Source organism: Suillus plorans (genome assembly GCF_016647745.1).
Source record: "Suillus plorans strain S12 chromosome Unknown HD556scaffold_28, whole genome shotgun sequence".
Classification (NCBI taxonomy): Eukaryota; Fungi; Basidiomycota; class Agaricomycetes; order Boletales; family Suillaceae; genus Suillus; species Suillus plorans.
The window spans coordinates 311,398-330,757 of NW_024537412.1; the positions used below are offsets into that span (position 1 = coordinate 311,398).

The 19,360-nt window shown below is 47.0% G+C and overlaps 5 protein-coding genes across 5 annotated transcripts; 2 read left to right on the plus strand and 3 right to left on the minus strand.

Moving 5' to 3' along the window:
- Positions 1-88: 88 nt before the first annotated feature.
- HD556DRAFT_455870 (uncharacterized protein) lies at positions 89-2,118 on the minus strand. The gene is made up of 5 exons (XM_041310650.1): positions 1,949-2,118; positions 1,771-1,893; positions 1,302-1,720; positions 1,005-1,239; positions 89-950 (listed from the first exon to the last, which is right to left on the minus strand). Exons 2-5 carry the CDS (start codon positions 1,876-1,878, stop codon positions 120-122), a joined length of 1,593 nt encoding a protein of 530 aa, XP_041160236.1. The 5' UTR covers positions 1,879-1,893; positions 1,949-2,118; the 3' UTR covers positions 89-119.
- A 1,169-nt stretch (positions 2,119-3,287) lies between these two features.
- On the minus strand, positions 3,288-4,825 carry HD556DRAFT_1372618 (major facilitator superfamily domain-containing protein; the record flags this gene model as incomplete). Its single annotated transcript, XM_041302988.1, has 3 exons — positions 3,288-4,426; positions 4,493-4,634; positions 4,691-4,825. Coding segments are annotated over 3 exons (1,413 nt in total), but the record flags the coding sequence as incomplete, so codon positions are not given.
- Positions 4,826-5,891: 1,066 nt separating this feature from the next.
- Positions 5,892-7,085, minus strand: HD556DRAFT_1372620 (Prefoldin). The gene is made up of 5 exons (XM_041302989.1): positions 6,952-7,085; positions 6,725-6,891; positions 6,579-6,669; positions 6,473-6,526; positions 5,892-6,412 (listed from the first exon to the last, which is right to left on the minus strand). The coding sequence occupies exons 1-5, from the start codon at positions 6,982-6,984 to the stop codon at positions 6,389-6,391; spliced, it is 369 nt and encodes a 122-aa protein (XP_041160238.1). The 5' UTR covers positions 6,985-7,085; the 3' UTR covers positions 5,892-6,388.
- A 56-nt stretch (positions 7,086-7,141) lies between these two features.
- Positions 7,142-13,004, plus strand: HD556DRAFT_1237459 (Calreticulin family-domain-containing protein; the record flags this gene model as incomplete). Its single annotated transcript, XM_041297898.1, has 20 exons — positions 7,142-7,328; positions 7,377-7,575; positions 7,625-7,763; positions 7,816-8,025; positions 8,087-8,253; positions 8,307-8,781; positions 8,830-9,092; positions 9,143-9,580; positions 9,630-9,843; positions 9,897-9,984; positions 10,040-10,158; positions 10,207-10,465; positions 10,517-10,669; positions 11,030-11,100; positions 11,183-11,593; positions 11,651-11,769; positions 11,821-11,992; positions 12,044-12,403; positions 12,456-12,839; positions 12,891-13,004. The coding sequence occupies 20 exons, from the start codon at positions 7,142-7,144 to the stop codon at positions 13,002-13,004; spliced, it is 4,542 nt and encodes a 1,513-aa protein (XP_041160239.1).
- Positions 13,005-15,436: 2,432 nt separating this feature from the next.
- HD556DRAFT_1443312 (uncharacterized protein) lies at positions 15,437-15,800 on the plus strand (the record flags this gene model as incomplete). Its single annotated transcript, XM_041306586.1, has 3 exons — positions 15,437-15,446; positions 15,514-15,639; positions 15,700-15,800. 3 exons carry the CDS (start codon positions 15,437-15,439, stop codon positions 15,798-15,800), a joined length of 237 nt encoding a protein of 78 aa, XP_041160240.1.
- Between the last annotated feature and the right edge of the window lie 3,560 nt (positions 15,801-19,360).

The window sequence follows — 19,360 nt, forward strand, 5'->3', positions numbered from 1 at the left end:
AAAAGTCAATCGCGCTCGACCTCATAATAAAAAGCACGTCAATACTCAAGTACGCAACACGCAAATAAGACGCAAAATGAATTGAAAGGCTCAGATAACATGAAGCTTGAGATAAATAACTACTCGAAATTAAGTATCTCGATGCTCTGGTCCACAACTTCATTCGCGATAAAATGCGGTCCACCCGCTTGCGCCGGGCTCCTAAGTCTGCCCACAAAATCGAAGGACAGCAACATCACCTTGTTTCCTGCCACTATTAAATTGAGTCCAAGGAACTTCTCTTCAGTGATAGTCTCGATATACGGAAGACTATATCCAAGTGGCTCGAGGAACAGATCCGCACTTGAACTCAATGATTTGTCCTCGATAAGTCGTTGATTCCATCTAATGCCATTCCCAGCCTTGAAGTCCGCTACTCGATGAGGGTTGAAATCGCGGATACACAGTGGTCGCGGCACAGGATGCTTTGTCTGGGAGCCGAACAAAGATACAGCCCGTAAACCAAAGATGACATGTTTGCAAGAATCGTACGAGTGTCCCCTGAAGGATCGAGTATGTTTGAGCCCCCATTTAGACCAAGGCAAACTAGGGGAACTGTCGCTTGCTTTGCCATATCGGCGCGTATAGGTGGACTGGAGTTTCAACAGGGTGTTGCGCTCGACATATATTGTGATACAAGGTTCGTTAGTGAGGTCCTCCCCAAAAACCTTCATGTTGATAGTGATGATATGATTATGCATGCGGGAATGGGACGAGACGGTGTCCTTAATACGGACTATTTCATATTCAAAGGGTGTTCGCAAGGCAGGGAGCGAGAATTTGGCAGTAAGATGGAGAGCATCGGGGAAATCAACGAGGGAATATAACAGTAGTTCCTTGCTGTTGACGACGAGAATTGTTTCGTTTGTTAGGAAACTGAAATCCATCATTTCATGAGCCGGCTTGAGGCACTACAAGTCCAGGTAAGTCACGAGTCACAGCACTGAGTCAGGAGATTCACTGACCAGAGAAGTGCCCTGTGACTTCCAGTTCCAAATTTGCAAAACTCCATCTACTTTGAAAGCATCGCTGAACAAAAGGCCACAATAATGCCCGAAAATGGAGGATGACACATCGGGGGGGTCGAGTAATTCGAAGTCGTCTTTGTCAAGGGTTTTTACCGCAGCGGATCCAGCTTCAGGATGGACTTTATCAGGCTCTGAAAGCGATCTGAAAACAAGATCATAGGCGTGACTTTCCCTTTATTTACGTTAATATAATCTGACTGAGTCACTAAGATGCAACTTGAAGGAACTACTGACCCTGGGGATGCTCTGACAAGGAAAATCAAAAGGTTTTGTGTGGGTGAAAAACCGCAGAGTTGGAATTCGCTATCGAGTTGGCAGCCCCATTCACGCAAGCTCGTGCTATTGGAATGATCAGAGTCTGTCACTTGCGGCTGGAAAAACCTTAGTCGATTTTCATCCTTCACTTTGAATGCCAGAATACCGCAAGACCACATGAACGCGTCACGGCGGATATACGGTATAGAGATGGGATTACTTTTGAAGTATTCGGCTTTCTGCCATGCAAATTCGCTTTGTCGAAGTGATTTGCGAAGCGATGAGACGGTGCGATCTGGGCCAGGTGAAGGGAATGAAATTGAGTTGAAATACTTGAGGTCAATTGAATACAATAAGTCCGAGGAAGAGTCGATCATGTGTCGAATATCGTAGCATACCTGGAGAGAGACCGAGTTAATGAATTGGAAATAGAAAACTTTGTCCTTACTTGACGTGCTCGCGCTACTTCGTAGCCATCCAGATGGCTGAGTATGTATACGAGGATTTCGACGGGCAGATCTAACAGTTCTAGGGTGGCACGACGAACTTGGTTCATGGCTGATGGGCAGTGCTAGTGACTCGGAGGTGAGATTCATTTGCAAGATTTAGAAGATATCAGCACGAACCTTGCTAGCCTGCAACTTTCAGAGAGAAAAATGATGATAATGTGCAGTTAAGAATGTAGGTGGACAATGATGCGACGACTACGATGGATTTATTGTGGCAGCCACAACATTCGAGCGAGGCTCCGTTTTATACACTGCGACATGGCCATTGATGATGGTCAATGTGTCCGGTAACCGTCATTGTTCGGAAGTGGCCAAAACTACAGGTGCTCATAACACGTGAGCAAGGTAGTACATGTACGTGAGGGCAATAGGAACTGACTGGTTCCCAGTGACATTCATAATTGAGCTCCAGAAGCCTTATCACGGCGCCGCCACTACGTGATACAGAATATACAACTGTTCAAAGTAAGCGATCAACGTCGGTTGCTCAAGCGCGTATAGTGCAACGCAACTGCAATTCCTTGGCCTTAACTATGACCATGCATTGTGCATCTACGTCTTCCAATTCCTGGAGTCCTTTGCCATTTCAAAAGGGTCCAACAGCCAAAAAAAGATCGGCCAGTCCAATTGTTGTTGGTGCACAAACCAGGCATACCTTGTTATGATCTTAGCCATCGAATGGCCAGAGGTTCAAGATCCTTGTGTCGGAGTCAGTGGCATTCTGGATCGTATTTCATGGCCACGCGGAACAGCACAAGACTGAAAGACTCCAGGTTGCATTCTAATTCTGCGGAGCCATCTAGCATCAGGAAATCGAGTTCTGCAATCAAGACATCATTTATAGAATGACAAAAGAACTACACCACTATTCATCAAATCTACGCGAAGGAAACTCAATCATACCGTGATTGGTTGATTCCAACGATGACGATGACGAATGGCCAATGATAACCTCCATCTGCATAAAGGCATCCAGATGGTCAGAAAACTGCACGACATGATCGTGTTTGACAGTGGAGTCCATTGGAATGATGAACGAACGAGGGTCGTGCCGGCAAATCAACATGTGTGGCCCTCCCCGCACTGTTTGGATTGTAAACTTACTGATTCAAGCAGAGTTTAGTTGACAAGGGTTTAACTCGCTTACCCTAGAGTCATGCTAGGGCAGACCTTGAAACTTGAAGGCTTGATGTCTGGAATGGTAAGCTAGTAGTCTCGCCGACTGTTGGATATACACGTGCTTGACCGTCATATTATATTATGTAATACGAGACACTGGTGGACGACACCCCAAGGTCATCATAATTGTGGACTTGAGCTGCACAATATCTTTTATTTCAACTACCAATTGTGATCATAATTGGATAATTGGCACGTTATAACAAGTTGTGCAGTAATCATAATGGCGAGCCTCTATAGATGGATGTCAAAGTATTATAAAACGCCTTCCCCCCGGATGTCATCCCGTCTTCGTCTTTAGATCCCTCCACAATGTGGTAAACAAAACAGCTCCAATACCGACCATAGCAATTTCCAATCCCACAAAGTTCGACATCCCCACTGAAACACCCGAACCACCCCAGATTGCGCCGGTAACACGACCGGTATAATTGCTGTATTGAATTGCCATTGAAGTGCGCCCATTCCACTCGGGTGGGAGCTGCTTGCTGAGTAGACTAAGGGTCACAGTGGTCGCAAGGTTAAAACCGAGCGCTACGGTCCACCAACATGCAAATAGGGAGCCATAATTGACTTTGTCGGTGCGAAGGATGGAAAGAAAAATGATAAGCCCTGCAAGGCCGATAATCGTACCGAATGCAAGGAGTTTGCGATCCTGTGTGCGACGTGCAGCTAAGAGGTTGAAGAGCAGGAAAGGGAAACATGTTATTCCGCCGAGAGCGATGAAATTTCCTGCAGCAAATGGAGACCAGTGAAAGTTTTCGGCAGCAGCACCAAAAACAGGCAGATTGGCTTCCCAAGAGCCTAGGATAAAAAAACAGAGCATCGCGAACCAGCACATGCATGCAATGACACCCCACTGGGACCATGTAATCAGCGAGAGTTGTGCTCTGAACGATTCGTCAATGGGCGAGGCAAGACGTGTGGTAGATGCTGATGGATAATCGGGGGAAGCCTCTGTGTCTTCACCTTTCACTTCTAAAGAAACGATGGGTCTTGCTGACTGCAATTCCATGACGGTTGGTGGTCGAGGGATGTCCTCGAAATATTTTGTTACCAAAACCCAGAAGCCAGCGTAAATCACGGCCATGATCCATCCCGGGCTTGTATAACCGTTGAAAATTGAGTTTGAGAACCCGACTTTGTACAACACGCCACCAAGGAATGGGCCAAAGCTCATGCCCATGCCTTGACCAATGACCAACCAGCTAGCAAGCGTCGTTCTCCGTCTTATGCCAACAATCCGAGGGTCTGTGCAGTACCGTTTGCAGTACATGAACATGGAGAATGCAACCCCGTTGAGGCAACGGCCGATCAAAATCAAATATAGAAAGTTGGCCCGGAAAGCCAGAGCGTAGACGACGTGGCCTAGAATGGCAAAGCAGCAACTGACATGAAGGGGCATTTTGTACATCCCTTAGAACAGGATGGAAGAACAAGGATTAAAATACCGTCCAAAGAGAGAAAGACATCTAAACATACCTTTATCGTACTTTGTCAAGGGAATCAAAGAAAGTCCGGCAAAAGCTGTCGGAATCCCGATGATAATTCCAGAGAAAGTGGCATTTCCTCCCAAGTATTCTGCATATTTATTCGACGACGAAACGACGATGAAAAACGAGATCTATGAAAACCGAGGCAGTGAGTGACAATTGCATAATGGTCGACTCGGCGTCGTACTTGAAGAAGGAGATTCATTGAAATCATGATGACCAGAGACGTCATGTTCGGAAGCTTAAATTCCTCTTCATTATAATCGTCGCTCGTCTCACGGCGAGACGAGAACGGGTTGATTTGGTTCAGTAGTAGTTTGAGGCTCGTCATCTGCACGAAAACGCCAGCCGAGGTCAAGCGGTTTGAGGAGAAAGGAAAACACCTTGTGTCACGTCCCTGCAATGTGCATGCTCACTAATATTAATATGATAGCGGAGCGGAGTCATGATTGCAATTGAGATGATTAGGTCACGCGCACGCATAGTATTCCCTAGGCAGAACCGATAGAGCTCTAGTACTCACATACTCAGGTGAGATAAGTCCGAGTCCCAGGCACAAATAACTTGTTTCTCCTCCAAGGATGCCTGTTACCCGCAAATAAACTTGAGAGATTCCGAATCAGATCATGTTTCTATCTGCATTGATAGAACAAATTATTAAGCCTAGTTGTCAAAGCGGCGGAAAGAGCTGTGCACGTAGTACTTGCCAAGTTGCCGGCGCCGTCACTGGCGGCCTGATTATAAAGAAACCTTACAAAATCGCTTAGCAAGTAACGTACTTTAGTAAGTATCCACTGCTGTAACTCGAACTGTAATACGAGAACCTAACCTTGCACAATAATCTACCACTGTGCAATGGGTGAAGGCTCAGCGCTGCAGCGCTCAGGCCCAAACCTTGGCAAATAACCTACCAGCGAGGGTCGTCCTTCGTCTGATGCCTGTAGTACCGCTTGTACTAGTATATGGACATAGTAAATGATACATCGGTGAGGTACCGGCCAATCAGAATCAGGTATAAGAAGTTGGCCCAAAACGCACTAGTGTAGCGACGTGACCTAGAATGGCAAAGCAGCAACAGATACGAAGGGGCATTTTATACATCCAGCGCGAGGAAGAGACCTGAATGTACCTTTGCCGCACTGTGTTAAAGAAAGTCCAGAGAAGCTAGTTTGAATGCCGATGAGAATACCAGCATTTGTCCAAGCCCTCATACTTGTTTGCTGATGCAAAAATGATACCTACGTCGGCCGAGCAGACTATGAGTGACCTTCCTTTGTGACGTCCTATGCCGCAGATATCTTACTTGAGGAAAGAAACTCATTACCAGCATGATGACCAGGGACACCATGCTTGGAAACTTCGATGTTCATTTATTCCCAAGGTATTTGGTCATTCCCACCCAGCTGATGCCGGAGCGGTCTGCCATCAAGCTTGGACGCAAAGCATCTCAGTGCTTATTACTGCGGCATAATTCAGTGTCACGCATCACCTACCAATCTTCATGTTACCGCAAGGCCTTGGGGGTCATATTGGTGATTATACAAGGATCCATGGCGTGTTTTGTTGAACTGGTTTATTGTCTTGGTCCCCTCGACTAGTTCGTTCATAGCATGGCCCTCAGGGATCTACCTAACCACAATCCACCCGTTTTCGTATCATCAGGAAGTAAGTGATAATGAAAGATGAAATGACTTCCTTTGTCTATGGTCCGCCCAGGGGAGACCAAGGCGGAAGAAACTTGGGCGGTGAATTCTGGTGATGCCGATACATAAAGCACGACTATCGAGCGCTCAGCCACTTGCGGAACTCATATCATGTGTCACGTTGTACAGTTGGACCCGTTGGTATTACAGTAGTGGGTGCTGGATTACTGTTACATTATGTCTCATTGCTTCGGGCTATGGTGGAACTGAATACAAAATTAACAAGTAAATACTAATGTGACTGCTGAGCAAATAATGAGACGTACAATGTCGCGCAGCTGAGATTGTGCGTCGTTAAATTGCTTCTCAAGATATTTTGCCTGACACATCATATGGTCAACTCAACACTTACATTATCACTGAGCACTTTACCTTCTTGTTCAAACTATTAATATCATCTGTTAACTCCTTCTCTTGGCTTTTGAATTCCTGCTCCATCGTTTTCCGGGGGACCATCATGAACCTTAATAACAAATTGATCATTGATCTTGCTGTAGGTAGGACCCATCGAAACGCACATTTTGCCAACGCCCTTGTACAAGTTGACATCTCCTTCGATGCCTTGGATCTCATCAATGGTGAGCTGGAGAATTCTTCGCTCTCGGTCTTTCGAGGCAGATTGCTGTCGAGAAATATTGAGAGCACGCTGTGACTGAACGGCGGTCTGTTGAATCTGGACCAAGATCTACCGAATGGCCAGTCAAGTAGTCTGATGGTACACACGAAATGTTCACTGTATACACACCTTTCGTAGTGTATCGTCTGGCAGAGTAGACATTTTGGTAGTGACAGTGCGAGCTCAGCTCTCCATGACAGAGTCGAGCCTCAACTCATTCAGCAAGTTTAGAGCTGGACCGGAGTTCCAAATTTATTCTCACTTGAACGCGTTCGTTGAACGTCGACCCCGTCATAGGCATTAAACTCATACCTCTACCATGGCTTCCTTCGAGGATTATGATGAGTTTGGAAACTATATTGGCGCGGACTTGGTCTCGGATGAAGAGGAGGAAGAAACTCTGCAGCAGAACTTTCGTCAGGTACCCCAACAGCAGCCCGCGACATTGGAGGGATACGATGACGAGCCTATGCCGCCTGCAGAGGGTGCACTGATGGAGATCGATGGTCTGTGACGAAGCATATTCTCTGTATGTATCTCATGGAACATTCTAGAGCCCGTCCATAATGCTGTTGTTCTGCATGAGGACAAGCAATACTATCCATCAGCAGAGGATGTTTACGGTCCAGACGTAGAGACTCTTGTCCAGGAAGAAGATGCTCAACCGCTTTCCGAACCCATTGTTGCTCCTATCAAAGTGCGGAAATGGACGGTGGAGGAGAAGGACATGCCACAGACGCGATTTGACAAGGGGTGCGCACTTCTTGAGGATTTACCAGGCTTACACTCAACAGAGATGTAGTTTTTTGCTGAATATGATGTCATTCCCGGAGATGATTCGCAACGTCGCTGTGGTGGGCCACTTGCATCACGGAAAGACCGCGCTCATGGATATGCTGGTTTTTGAGACGCATAAACTCGCGTGGGATGCGGATAAACCGGTTTGTGAGTTAAGTTCTCTGGGTTACAACGGCTCATGTTTCGTTCACCCAGACAAGATATACGGATATTCATGTTTTGTCGCGAGAACGAGAAATTTCTATCAAGTCTTCACCGATGTCTCTCGTCCTATCCACGACAAGTGGCAAGTCACATCTGGTGCACCTTGTTGATACTCCAGGACACGTGAATTTTGTTGACGAAGTTGCTTCTGCAATGCGTCTTGTTGATGGAATACTACTGGTTGTAGATGTTGTTGAAGGTGTCAGTAACTCTATTCGCGCTATGCAAAACAACGCATTAACAAATTGAACCGTTGAAACAGATGATGGTCAATACCGAAGCAATCATTCGACATGCTCTGCAAGAGGGCATCAAAACCACCCTTGTTGTGAACAAAATCGACAGGCTTATCCTCGAATTACGTATCAAACCTGCAGACGCCTACTACAAAATCAAGCATACAATTGAAGAAATCAATACCTTTATCAGGTCTATACCTACCATATATTTGTCAATTCTCGTTGACTCAAAAGTCTTCACAGTGGGATTGATCCAGACCCGGAACTACGACTCAGTCCTGAAAATGGAAATGTCGTGTTCGCCAGTACCGATATGAGTTGGTGCTTCACTCTTCGTTCCTTCGCCCAAATGTATGCGGACACTTTTGGTTCCCTTGACGTTACAGCATTCGCCGACCGCCTTTGGGGCGATATATACTTTAATGCAGAGACGCGGAAGTTCACCAGGAAAGCTGCGGACCCCGAGCAATCCCGCACATTCGTGCACTTCATCCTTGATCCCCTGTATAAGCTCTACAGTCACGTGCTGAGCGAGGACACGGAAGACCTGAAAAGTACCCTTGCATCGTTGAACATATCTCTAAAGCCAGTGATGTACAAGATGGATGTGAGGCCTCTGCTGAAGGCTATTTTGGACCAGTTCTTTGGACCTGCCACTGGACTAGTTGACATGATTGTGGAGCATATTCCGTCACCTTTGCAAGGAGCAGCCAGCAAGGTATGGGTTTTCCAGTACTTTTAATTAGTTGAATTGAGTCTGGTATAGGTCGAGCGGACATACACTGGCTCACAGATGTCTGATATCGCTGTAGCAATGAAAGCTTGCGATACTGAAGCGCCCGTAATGGTCCAAATCTCGAAGTTGTATCATACAACAGATGCCCAGTCATTTAGGGCCTTCGGTCGCGTCATGAGTGGCACCCTTAGGAAGGGCACACCGATCAAAGTACTTGGTGAGGGATACTCACCAGAAGATGAGGAAGACATGGCGAGGGCTACCGTGGAAGACATATGGATAAGCGAAGCTCGGTAAGCTTCTTGCATTTGGTCGCTCTAATTGAGTAAGCCTTTGCCTCTAGATACTTTATCCCGGCCGACGAGGTTCCCGCAGGCAACCTCGTCCTCATCGCAGGAGTCGACGCGTCCATTTCCAAGACCGCCACTCTCGCTGACCCATCCATCGATGATGATCTCTACATTTTCCGGCCCATTAAGCACATGACAGAGTCAGTGCTTAAAATTGCCATCGAACCAATAGCGCCGTCTGAGCTACCCAAGATGTTGTCTGGCCTACGAAGCATCAACAAGAGCTACCCTCTCGCTGCCACGAAAGTTGAGGAAAGTGGTGAACACGTGCTCATCGGTACAGGCGAATTGTATCTGGATTGTGTCATGCATGACCTTCGGAGACTATTTGCTGAGATCGAGATCAAGGTGTCGGATCCAGTCACCAAATTCTGTGAAACTGTATTGGAGACGAGTGCACTAAAATGCTATGCGGATACGCCAAATAAGAAGTAAGTATCAGTATAGATGACTTTATTTCCTCTCTGATGAAAACTACAGGAACAAACTTACCATGATCGCGGAGCCTTTGGAAAGAGGTATTGCCGAAGATATTGAACGGGGGAGGGTCACCATGCGGATGACCCCGAAGGAACGTGGTACATTCTTTCAGGATAAATACCAATGGGATTTGTTGGCATCAAGGTCAATATGGGCGTTCGGTCCCGATGATAGCGGGCCGAACATTTTACTCGATGATACCTTGCCCTCTCAGGTCAGGTCTACTAGCCTCCTACTACTTCATTTTTTCTCATTGTTGGAATGCAGGTTGATAAAAAATTGCTTGGAACTGTGAAGGAACATATCAAGCAAGGCTTCCAGTGGGGAGCTCGCGAGGGTCCTTTGTGCGATGAACGTACGTATCGGTTGTGGCATGACTTATCATACTCTCACAAAATTCATCGTAACAGCTATGCGTAATGTGAAGTTCCGGATACTGGATGCAAGCCTAGCTCAAGAGCCAATCTTCCGTGGTGGTGGACAGATTGTCCCTACTGCACGTCGTGTGTGCTACTCATCGTTTTTGATGGTGAGGCTCCTATCAATTGCATCGCTGTGGTTGTTAATGGGTTAATAGGCCACGCCACGCCTCATGGAGCCGATTTACTACGTTGAAGTGCAGGCACCAGCTGACTGTATATCAGCCGTATACACTGTTCTAGCCCGACGCCGGGGGCATGTTACGCAAGACATCCCCAAGGCCGGCTCGCCGTTATATACGGTCAAAGCCTTGATTCCTGTGATAGACGCAAATGGGTTCGAGGCCGACCTTCGAACTGCCACGCAAGGTCAGGCGTTCTGCTTGCAGGTGTTCGACCACTGGTCGATAGTTCCTGGTAAATGCATGCACAGTCCCCTATCAAAACAGCTATATTAATTGCGTGCAGGTGATCCCACTGACACGAGCATCAAACTTCGGCCATTAGAGCCTGCATCAGGACAAGCATTAGCTCGGGATCTCGTGTTGAAGACGCGGCGGCGCAAGGGTCTGGGTGATCAGATTGCCGTGTCCAAGTACTTGGATGATGAGTTTGTGGTGAGTGTTCCTTGTTATGAGATTGAAATTTATGTTTGCTGATGGATGTAAATAGTTGGCGCTATCTGCGTCTGGGCATGCTGATCTACTTGGGTAGTGTACCTGTGTCGCATATGTAACGTAGTATATGATCGATCTTGTTATGCGCATTCGAGTGAAAATGAATTTCAGCTGACGCGAGTTGAGCGCGAGTAATTGGAAGGTCAAGGAATGTCGGGCGTGGGAGAGCATACGTGGCAGGAGTTAGCCGGGAAGGATAAGAGCGTGCTGATGTTTTGTACTTGGCCACATTTCATACCGTCATCGCTCGTTTTCGATTTTCTACCGTCTCTGGTCCTTCGTATTCTTAAAATGCGAAGCGTAGCGCTTTCCGTTATCCTCGTTGTAGCTGCAGCAAGCGCGTCAGCGTCGGAGGACTCCAAACCTGTATTCAAGGTTCGTTCATGCACGCGTGTTCATGACGCCATACGTGTAACCCGCTAGTCTGAACTTGTGTCGACTGACTCTTTCTTTGTAGGCAACAGAGATTCAAGCTCCTTTCATTGAGCAATTCACTGACGACTATTCTGAACGCTGGACACCTTCGGAGGCAACCAAGAAGACACCAGTCGGCGGTGAGATATTCTCCTACGTCGGTAAATGGGAGGTCGAGGAACCCGAGACACCCCTCATTGAGGGCGAGAAGGGCCTGGTCGCCAAGTCCAAGGCTGCTCACCACGCTATCTCTGCACCTTTTGCCACCCCTGTTGACTTCAAGGACAAGCCCCTTGTCGTTCAGTACGAGGTCAAGTACCAGAAGGGCGGGAACTGTGGTGGTGGTTACATTAAACTTCTTGAGGATGGCTTCCAGACCAGCGGGAAGGAATTCTCAGATACCACCCCTTGGGTTGTGATGTTCGGACCTGACAACACTTGCCCTGGCACCAAGGTAAAACATTCGTTGTTCACTTGTCATTTCGTTCTGACAATGTTTTCTGTGATGTAGCTGCACTTCATCTTCCGCCATCAGAACCCAGTCACTGGTGAATTCGAGGAGAAGCACCTTTCTTCGCCTCCGAAACCCACCTTTGGCAAGAACACCAACCTTTACACCCTCATTGTCAAGTAAGTTTCGTTTACAATCATTATCTGACCGAAACTGATGCGTGGACTTAGCCCTGATAACACGTATGACGTACTTTTCAACGGAGAAAGTCAGAGCTCGGGCAACCTTCTTGAGGACTTCACTCCCCCTGTCAACCCTGCGAAGGAGATTGACGACCCCGAAGATAAGAAGCCTGAAGACTGGGTTAATGAGAAGAGGATTAGTGACCCCGACGCTGTAAAGGTGCGCTTACCCTTTGTAAAGTCGAGCCAAGGCGCTCATTTTAATGCACAGCCCGCGGACTGGGATGAGACTGAGCCTTACGAAATTTTGGATGAGGATGCTGTGAAGCCCGAGGGCTGGTTGGACGATGCACCCGCGAACATTCCTGATCCAGATGCCGAGAAGCCTGAAGAGTGGGACGACGAGGAAGATGGTGACTGGATCGCGCCCACGGTCCCCAACCCGGCTTGTGATGAGGCTCCTGGATGCGGTGAATGGAAACGCCCCTACAAGGCCAACCCTGCATACAAGGGCAAGTGGTACGCGCCTATGATTGATAACCCCGCCTACATCGGCGAGTGGGCCCCGCGCAAAATCCCCAACCCTGACTTCTTTGAGGATCTAGAGCCAGTCAAGCACCTAAACAATATCGTTCGTATTTCAGCTTCATCACTCTTGTATTAACCTTGACTGATACGCTCAGGGGGGTGTTGGTATCGAACTTTGGACCATGACTGAGGACATCCTGTTCAACAACATCTATGTCGGTCACTCTATTGACGACGCGAAGTCTCTGGCCGCCGAGACCTACGAGGTCAAGAAGCATCTTGAGGCAGCTCTCTCTGCTCAGAAGGAGGTCGATGATGAGGGCGACTACTACATCCCTCCCTTCTTGGAGGATCCTATCTCCCATATCCGTGGTAAAATTGCTCAGTTCCTTGACGCTGCTCGGGAGGACCCCTTATCAGCCATCAAAGCCCACCCGGAAACAGGTGTTGGTCTCGCTGGTGTTGTCTTCACTCTTTTCGGGATGCTTGCTGCTCTATTTGGTTTGATTGGCTCGCAGCAAACGAAACCTGTTGCCAAGGTTTGTACTACATCTTCCCTGGCTTCCCTTACTGAACTATATCATCACCAGGCAAAGAAAACGGACACCTCTACCCCCGATGACAAACAAAAGACTGACAGCACGCCCGTTGCGCCTGCAGGAGGCGAGAAGAAGGACGCAGGCTCTGCCAAGAAACGCAAGTAGAAGCATTGAGATCGTTCTCGCGTAAGCGACTCTTTCCTGATATGAAGGGTCGCGAGGATATGCGTGCCCAGCGGCTACCACTATAATTTACTAGTATTGATTTTGTTCATCGTTTGCCTGCTCGGACTCGGGGAAGTAAAATGTATGGACTGCCATATTATTGTAAAGTTGACGCTCGTTAGAAGACCAATGTCACGATAGTACGTGGGTATCCGAGTACGAGGACAGTAAGGTTCTACTTGGAATGAGACGCAGCAAACCTTGAAAGTTGGAGCAGAAATAGCTTTCGACCGATCACCTTGCCTGCGGATGAATGGCAAAACCTGTCCACTGTCGCTCACAAATCAGATACTCTTTGTTTTAATTTTTAAAGTTTCGGTTCACAGGACTGCTTCATTCACTATGGTTCCATTTGAAAAATCACTCGCATAAAAAATTACATTTCAGTAAGGTCAAGGTACTAGACGGCCTGACAACGCCACGATGAGGATCTAGTAGGTCGATCAACGCGTCAGCCCATCGGACCATGGGGTGCATGTATACATATGATCGCCGTGTACCAATGATGACCTGTGTAGGAGATTGTTATTCTTCATCTGAGTCGTTCTTTCTGTGAAGAAGCCGTCGGTGTTGGTGCACACTTTGTAATCATCATTCAAGGTCAACGCCGGTGACGGCGCCTAGTATATATTCTCGTGTGTACAGTCACGTTCAGGCATGTAAGCGACGGTTGCAACAGAACGTGCGCGTGACGGTGATGACCCGAGCCTGTGTACGTTTATTTACCAAAAGGTTTGGATCCTAACAGTCGCAAGCAACCGTTAATTTAACTTGGCCCGGCAAATCTTCAGGCCTGCAGGAGTCACGGTTTGATATTTGACTGGGTGTTACTCTGTGCCGTGCGTATGCATAGTCTTTGATTCCTGCGATCATCTTATAAACTAGCAGTAGCAACTCGAAGTATGTCGTCTACACAGACGATAATACGTATCTCCCGGCCTAGTGCGGGCGTTATTCAAGTTGCTGTACGTCAATATTACCGTGGCCCAGTAAGAATACTTCATCATGCATAGCATGGTGTTTATAATATTCTTCTACTTCATAGTTGCTCACCGCAATTTCAAAAGTGTCGACCATTAATCTTTCCATGTCAGCCCGGCGAACTCCCGGAGAACGGATTGACTTTGATTGATCTTCTATATTTCTAGCGCCTCCTCTCGGTGCAGAGCGTCTTATCATCAGCTTCATTGAAAGCAAATTCTCGGAAGCATCTGTTCTCCGCTCCTAGTACCATATTCCGGGGATGTCGCACGAGGATTTGCTGTGACCGTTGCGCGCGTTCGGATTCTATCTTCAACAAGAGATTCAAATGCAGGAAGCTAAGGGGATCATGGATCATCCGTACGTGTCTTCGCCTATCAGCCCCCTAACTTTTACTGTTCTATTCGTCACGTGGCCAGGTCATGTGCTTGTTTGTTTGTAACTTCCACCCGCAAACAATACAACTTCAATGCGTCTTTAGTATCAAGTCTTCACGCCGCGTACCGTATGTGGGGCTACTCGGATCTGATTCTTCTGCTGCCGCTATACAGCATTCCACGCCCACCTTACTTCCCGCAAAACCGGAGGACCAACTTGAAAAGCTTTGTTCTGAAAACGAGCCAGCACATAGACGCGCGCTTATCCAAACTATTGCCGGTTCGGTCTCAAAAAATCATCCTTGCACTGAACGTTACCCTTTTCTATACCTGCCGCCATTCCTCACATATGCCGCTGTCAACCCCGCGTTAAGATCACAGAACATTCCAGTATTCTTACTATTCGTCAGGAACGGAGCGTTTGCACAGCAACCAAAAGTCTTGTCTTTGCTCTACTAGCAATAATATAGCATCCATGAGTTCACAACATGCTTTGGGATCGTTATCGGAACTTCTTTGTGTCACCGTGTCCGTTCTCTCATCACAATATTATGTGTTCTCTCGGAGAGTAGACACATCCGGGAGTGGATACATCCGAGAGTGAACGCAGTATCAGAGTCAAACCTTCCGAAGCCATGGTTCAAGGATTTCGGCCGGTCATCTAGTCCAATAGGAGTGGCTCACGAGTGTCACATGGAGCAAGCTTGATGATCAATTTTGGTTCCATCGCGCGTGGTGCATCGAACTTCTGCAAGTTGCGCTAGCAAAAACCAGTGAGTGATCGATACGCTAAAGCTTTTTTGTACATTTGTTGCTTGTTAAATTTGGCGCAGCGTCTAGTGGCTTATCCCCCTTTGATTAGCAACTCTTGTTCTGGCGGGCACTGCTAACTGATGCTTACAAGTTCATGAGGGGATTTATACCAGCCATCCTACCTCATGTTTTTGACCAGCGGAACACAGTTTCACTTCAACAACAGAGACTCTTACAAGTCCAGATCCCAAGTCATTCATCATGAGTTCCCGTGCGTCACTCTCATCCGAGGCAGCCATGCTACTGCCTAAATTTTGCTGATCATTCATGATGAACAGATTTTGTCATGCATCTCAACAACATCATGCAGGCCAAGTATGGCGTATCCTCCACTTCTCGCATCAAGTACGAGGAAACACCTAGCGGCCCGCAGAACACGATTGTATGGACTGTCACTTATTTCAGTGCGTAGTTTGTTCTTCATAAGTGCTCCGACGTACATTTTGCTTATCGTGTTCATCTAGTCAACGACATGAAATACGGTGAAGCGTCGGCGACAAGCAAGAAGGCTGCGAAAGAGGCCGCTGCTCAGAAGACCATTGACATGTTAGAGGCCGAGGACTGAGCCCTGAATGTCTGCGGTTCTTGATACTCGGCGCTGTAGAGGCCAGACGTTGAGAAGTATATACTGCCGAGCTTAGATGATGCAACGTGTATTGAATTTTTGATGACTATGTAGTATGAAGTATTCTTGTGTCTCCATATTTTGTGTCTGTTGGCTTTGTATAATATATCGTGTGCGGTAGCTCAGCGATATAACAACAGCCCGCGAAATTTAAATTGAAGCTCCGCGACAACTTGGCACGAGACACGCCGACAGGACACACTGAGGTAAACTGCCTAGTTAGTAGTCACTACCCGCGACCAACCGATCGACTTTCCTTAGCCCATCATGCGCACGATCAGAAGAAAAAATATTCTTCATGCTAGGCATCTACAACGGGAACTCCGAGTCGCGCACAGCAAGTGTATGGCGCATGTCATTCAGCAGGCTTCCACCGTGACGTGCATAGCTTCCTTGTTCAACGCGACGTGGTTTCCCTGACTCGGAGAACTCATACGGCTTATTTGAAGTATGTCGTCGATTATGAATCCAGTTCAACTTGTTGCCGTATTAATTAATATGTTTGGTGGATGAACTATAAATTTGCCGTTTGACACATCCTGCTCTTCACCTGTGATATCGTCCGAGTCGCAACGGTTTGACGGAAATAGGGCGGAAACTTCGATGCTCGTCCTGACACTATTACGAATGTATACCATGTCAAGGGACTCATGCCGATGCATTTTCCTAAAGGGTGGTGGCAACATGCAAGGGTGAGTGTTGGGTATGTGAACATGGTTCCAATCTGAAAAGACCTCACCCGGCGACAAAGAAACTAATGAACGATGCCGCAAGATGGTTGAACCGGGTGGTATGACACCGTAATACTATGTTCATAATACCTGCTAATATATAGTGCATTATGAAACATTACAGTGATTTAAGTCACGATGATGGGCCATCTGCAATCCACCCTTCAAGTTAATGCATCTTGAGTGCATCATTAAAGTATCATATGCATTCCCGATGGGCCCATTAATTATTACGATGTATCCCAACCTTACTAATCATGGCCTTGCACACACCCTCAGGGCTACTGTTCGATGCACCCCCGTCGCAATATCGATGCTCCGTCACTATACTATATATACCACCTGCAACGACCCTAGCATATCCCGCCGCCACTGTTGACGCGCATCCCACCGCTCCTACCTCCGAGGAATATGTGTATTGCCCATTTATAGCCGTGCGCGCCGGTAGATAACCTGTATTAGCGCAAATTCATGCTTGTACATACTACATTGTAAAGTATCGGAGCTGTCATATCTCTGTGATAAAATTAATTGCGAGTCCTCTGAGCATTGAATATTGAGCTGGAGTATATTGTATCCTAGGCACTGAAGCAGAACCCTCTTTTGACTTATTGATGAGATCTATAGTCTGCCATTTCATTGTGCTTGCGAGTATTGAGTCACGGTAATTTGGATGCTTGGGATCCACTACTACTTCCATGGAAGGAATGAGTGCAGTTATGGTATTATTTCACTCGCTCCTCATCGATGCATCTGTCGTCCACACTCCAACATTAATCAGATTCTCCGGGGGACAATTCGAATGCGCCAAAAATTTCTTGAACTCCTCATAGGGCTACAGAAATATTTCACTAGCCTCGAGCATGCGCAAATTGGGGAGTGATAGCTCATCGAACAAGCAAGCAAATAAGTCTGAGTGGATATTCGTCTGCGATGTGGACGTTTGTCGGGTGGAACCACATGGTGTTTAATGAAGACAGCTACCTGATGCCGAACTACAGCTCCAGTAGCTTGAGACTGCGAAGAGTAAGCGGCAGTCGGAAGATCCGTTGCACAAAAGGTGAATCATGATGAGAATTATGTATGGTCAGTTACTAAAGTACTATAAGGTCTGTTGACACAAATGGAACGTTGAGGTAGGAGGAGGGAAAACAGATATAGAGCGACAAGATTTGATTGACGATGGTTGGTCGTATTTTTTCCGACGGATTTGACTTCCAACTCATGAGAGGACGGCGTTGTGATTGCTTTTTTCTTCTTTTTAAAAGACTGTTTGTTGCCAGTCCCTATCGTAGACGTCCACAAACAGTCTGTACCATAAAATGGGCGTGCCTAGTACAGCAACATCCCTCCATCGTCTGCATATTCTTGTCAGCAGGACAGAGGCCAGCTTTGACGCAGATGACAAGTACTTATCTTGAGGGAGACAGTCATCAAAATGCGGGAGAAGACTTCAGTTGGCAAGCGCCAGAGAGCTGATGCAGGTCTCTTGTGTGAATGTATCATAGACTGGGTAATCTTACCCTTTTCAACGAGTTGCTGGTAAAGAGTAATGATACTATCCATCGCTAGCTTGCAGTCCTGAGATCTCGTGAACACATCTAGCTGTTGTTAGCATTCAGTAATGATAATGCCGATAGCGGGTTTTTTCGCATCAGGGAAACTAGCTTCGGAGTATGGGGTTTCGAGGTCTGAAATTTTGGAATCTGGTAATCATCAATGAAACAACATCTAACGTACATATTGGAAAATATATATATGGGAGCTTAAGTTGAACCTGCGAGCCGAAGCGAATGAACATAGCCGCTCGTCATTTGCATATAAGAATGATACGATGTCTTGCAGCTTGTTGCAGGTCCGACACAGAAATTTGCCTTCAAGTTGGTTGTCATCCCCTCGGTTGCCTGCATTTTGCCTGTCGACGCGATAACCTCAAGGGGAATGACCGTCTTGCTTCTGTGTGGTCTGGTTTTGGGAGATTACTACATAGGCTAGTACGGTAGTAGTAGGGTAGTAAGGACGGATGTAGTCGGACGCAAACATTGGATCACGTGGTGATCAAACTCATCCTAAAGCTTGCGCGGCCAGCATGAAGTTTGTTTCAGCGACTCCTCCGATCTCTGCAGCAGACTCGATATGATGCTAGACATACACAAAAGCACTATCTGATACCTATTTCTTGGCTCCTTGATCTGATCAATATTGGTCTGTGTCTCTTGGGCTTGGGATAGTCCTTTCAATAGATGGGTGAAATTCCTCAGCTTTCAAAGAAATGCGTCTGAATATCCAACCGGCACTCACTCCCCCAAGTTCATTCACAGGCATTTATTCAACGGTGCATTCATTCTCGTCATTACTTGTGAACCACTAAACTGGAGTCATCGCACATTCATTAAAGCGTGTATCATCACCACACCTTCATTGTTGCTTTCGTTCCATGTTCCTACCATTCCTTCTTCATCGTTCTTTCTTCGTACAGCCGATCCCTTGACTTTATATACCCGCTCTTCATCTTTCCTGTTCCAAATCTTTGTACGGCTGCCCTCGTCACTATACACGTCGTGTTTCAATGACTGGGAATTGGGAACAACGTACTTCTTGTCCCATCTGTACTCACCAGCATGTACACGAATTAAAGGAAATGGTGCGGATACTACTCGCTTGTATTTCACGTAACCAAGGAAAAACCGTCCCTCCCTCTATTTGGTTCGCAGGCATATAGTACGGGAAGCTAACTTTCAGTCACTAGGCATTGAGGTGGCACACCGC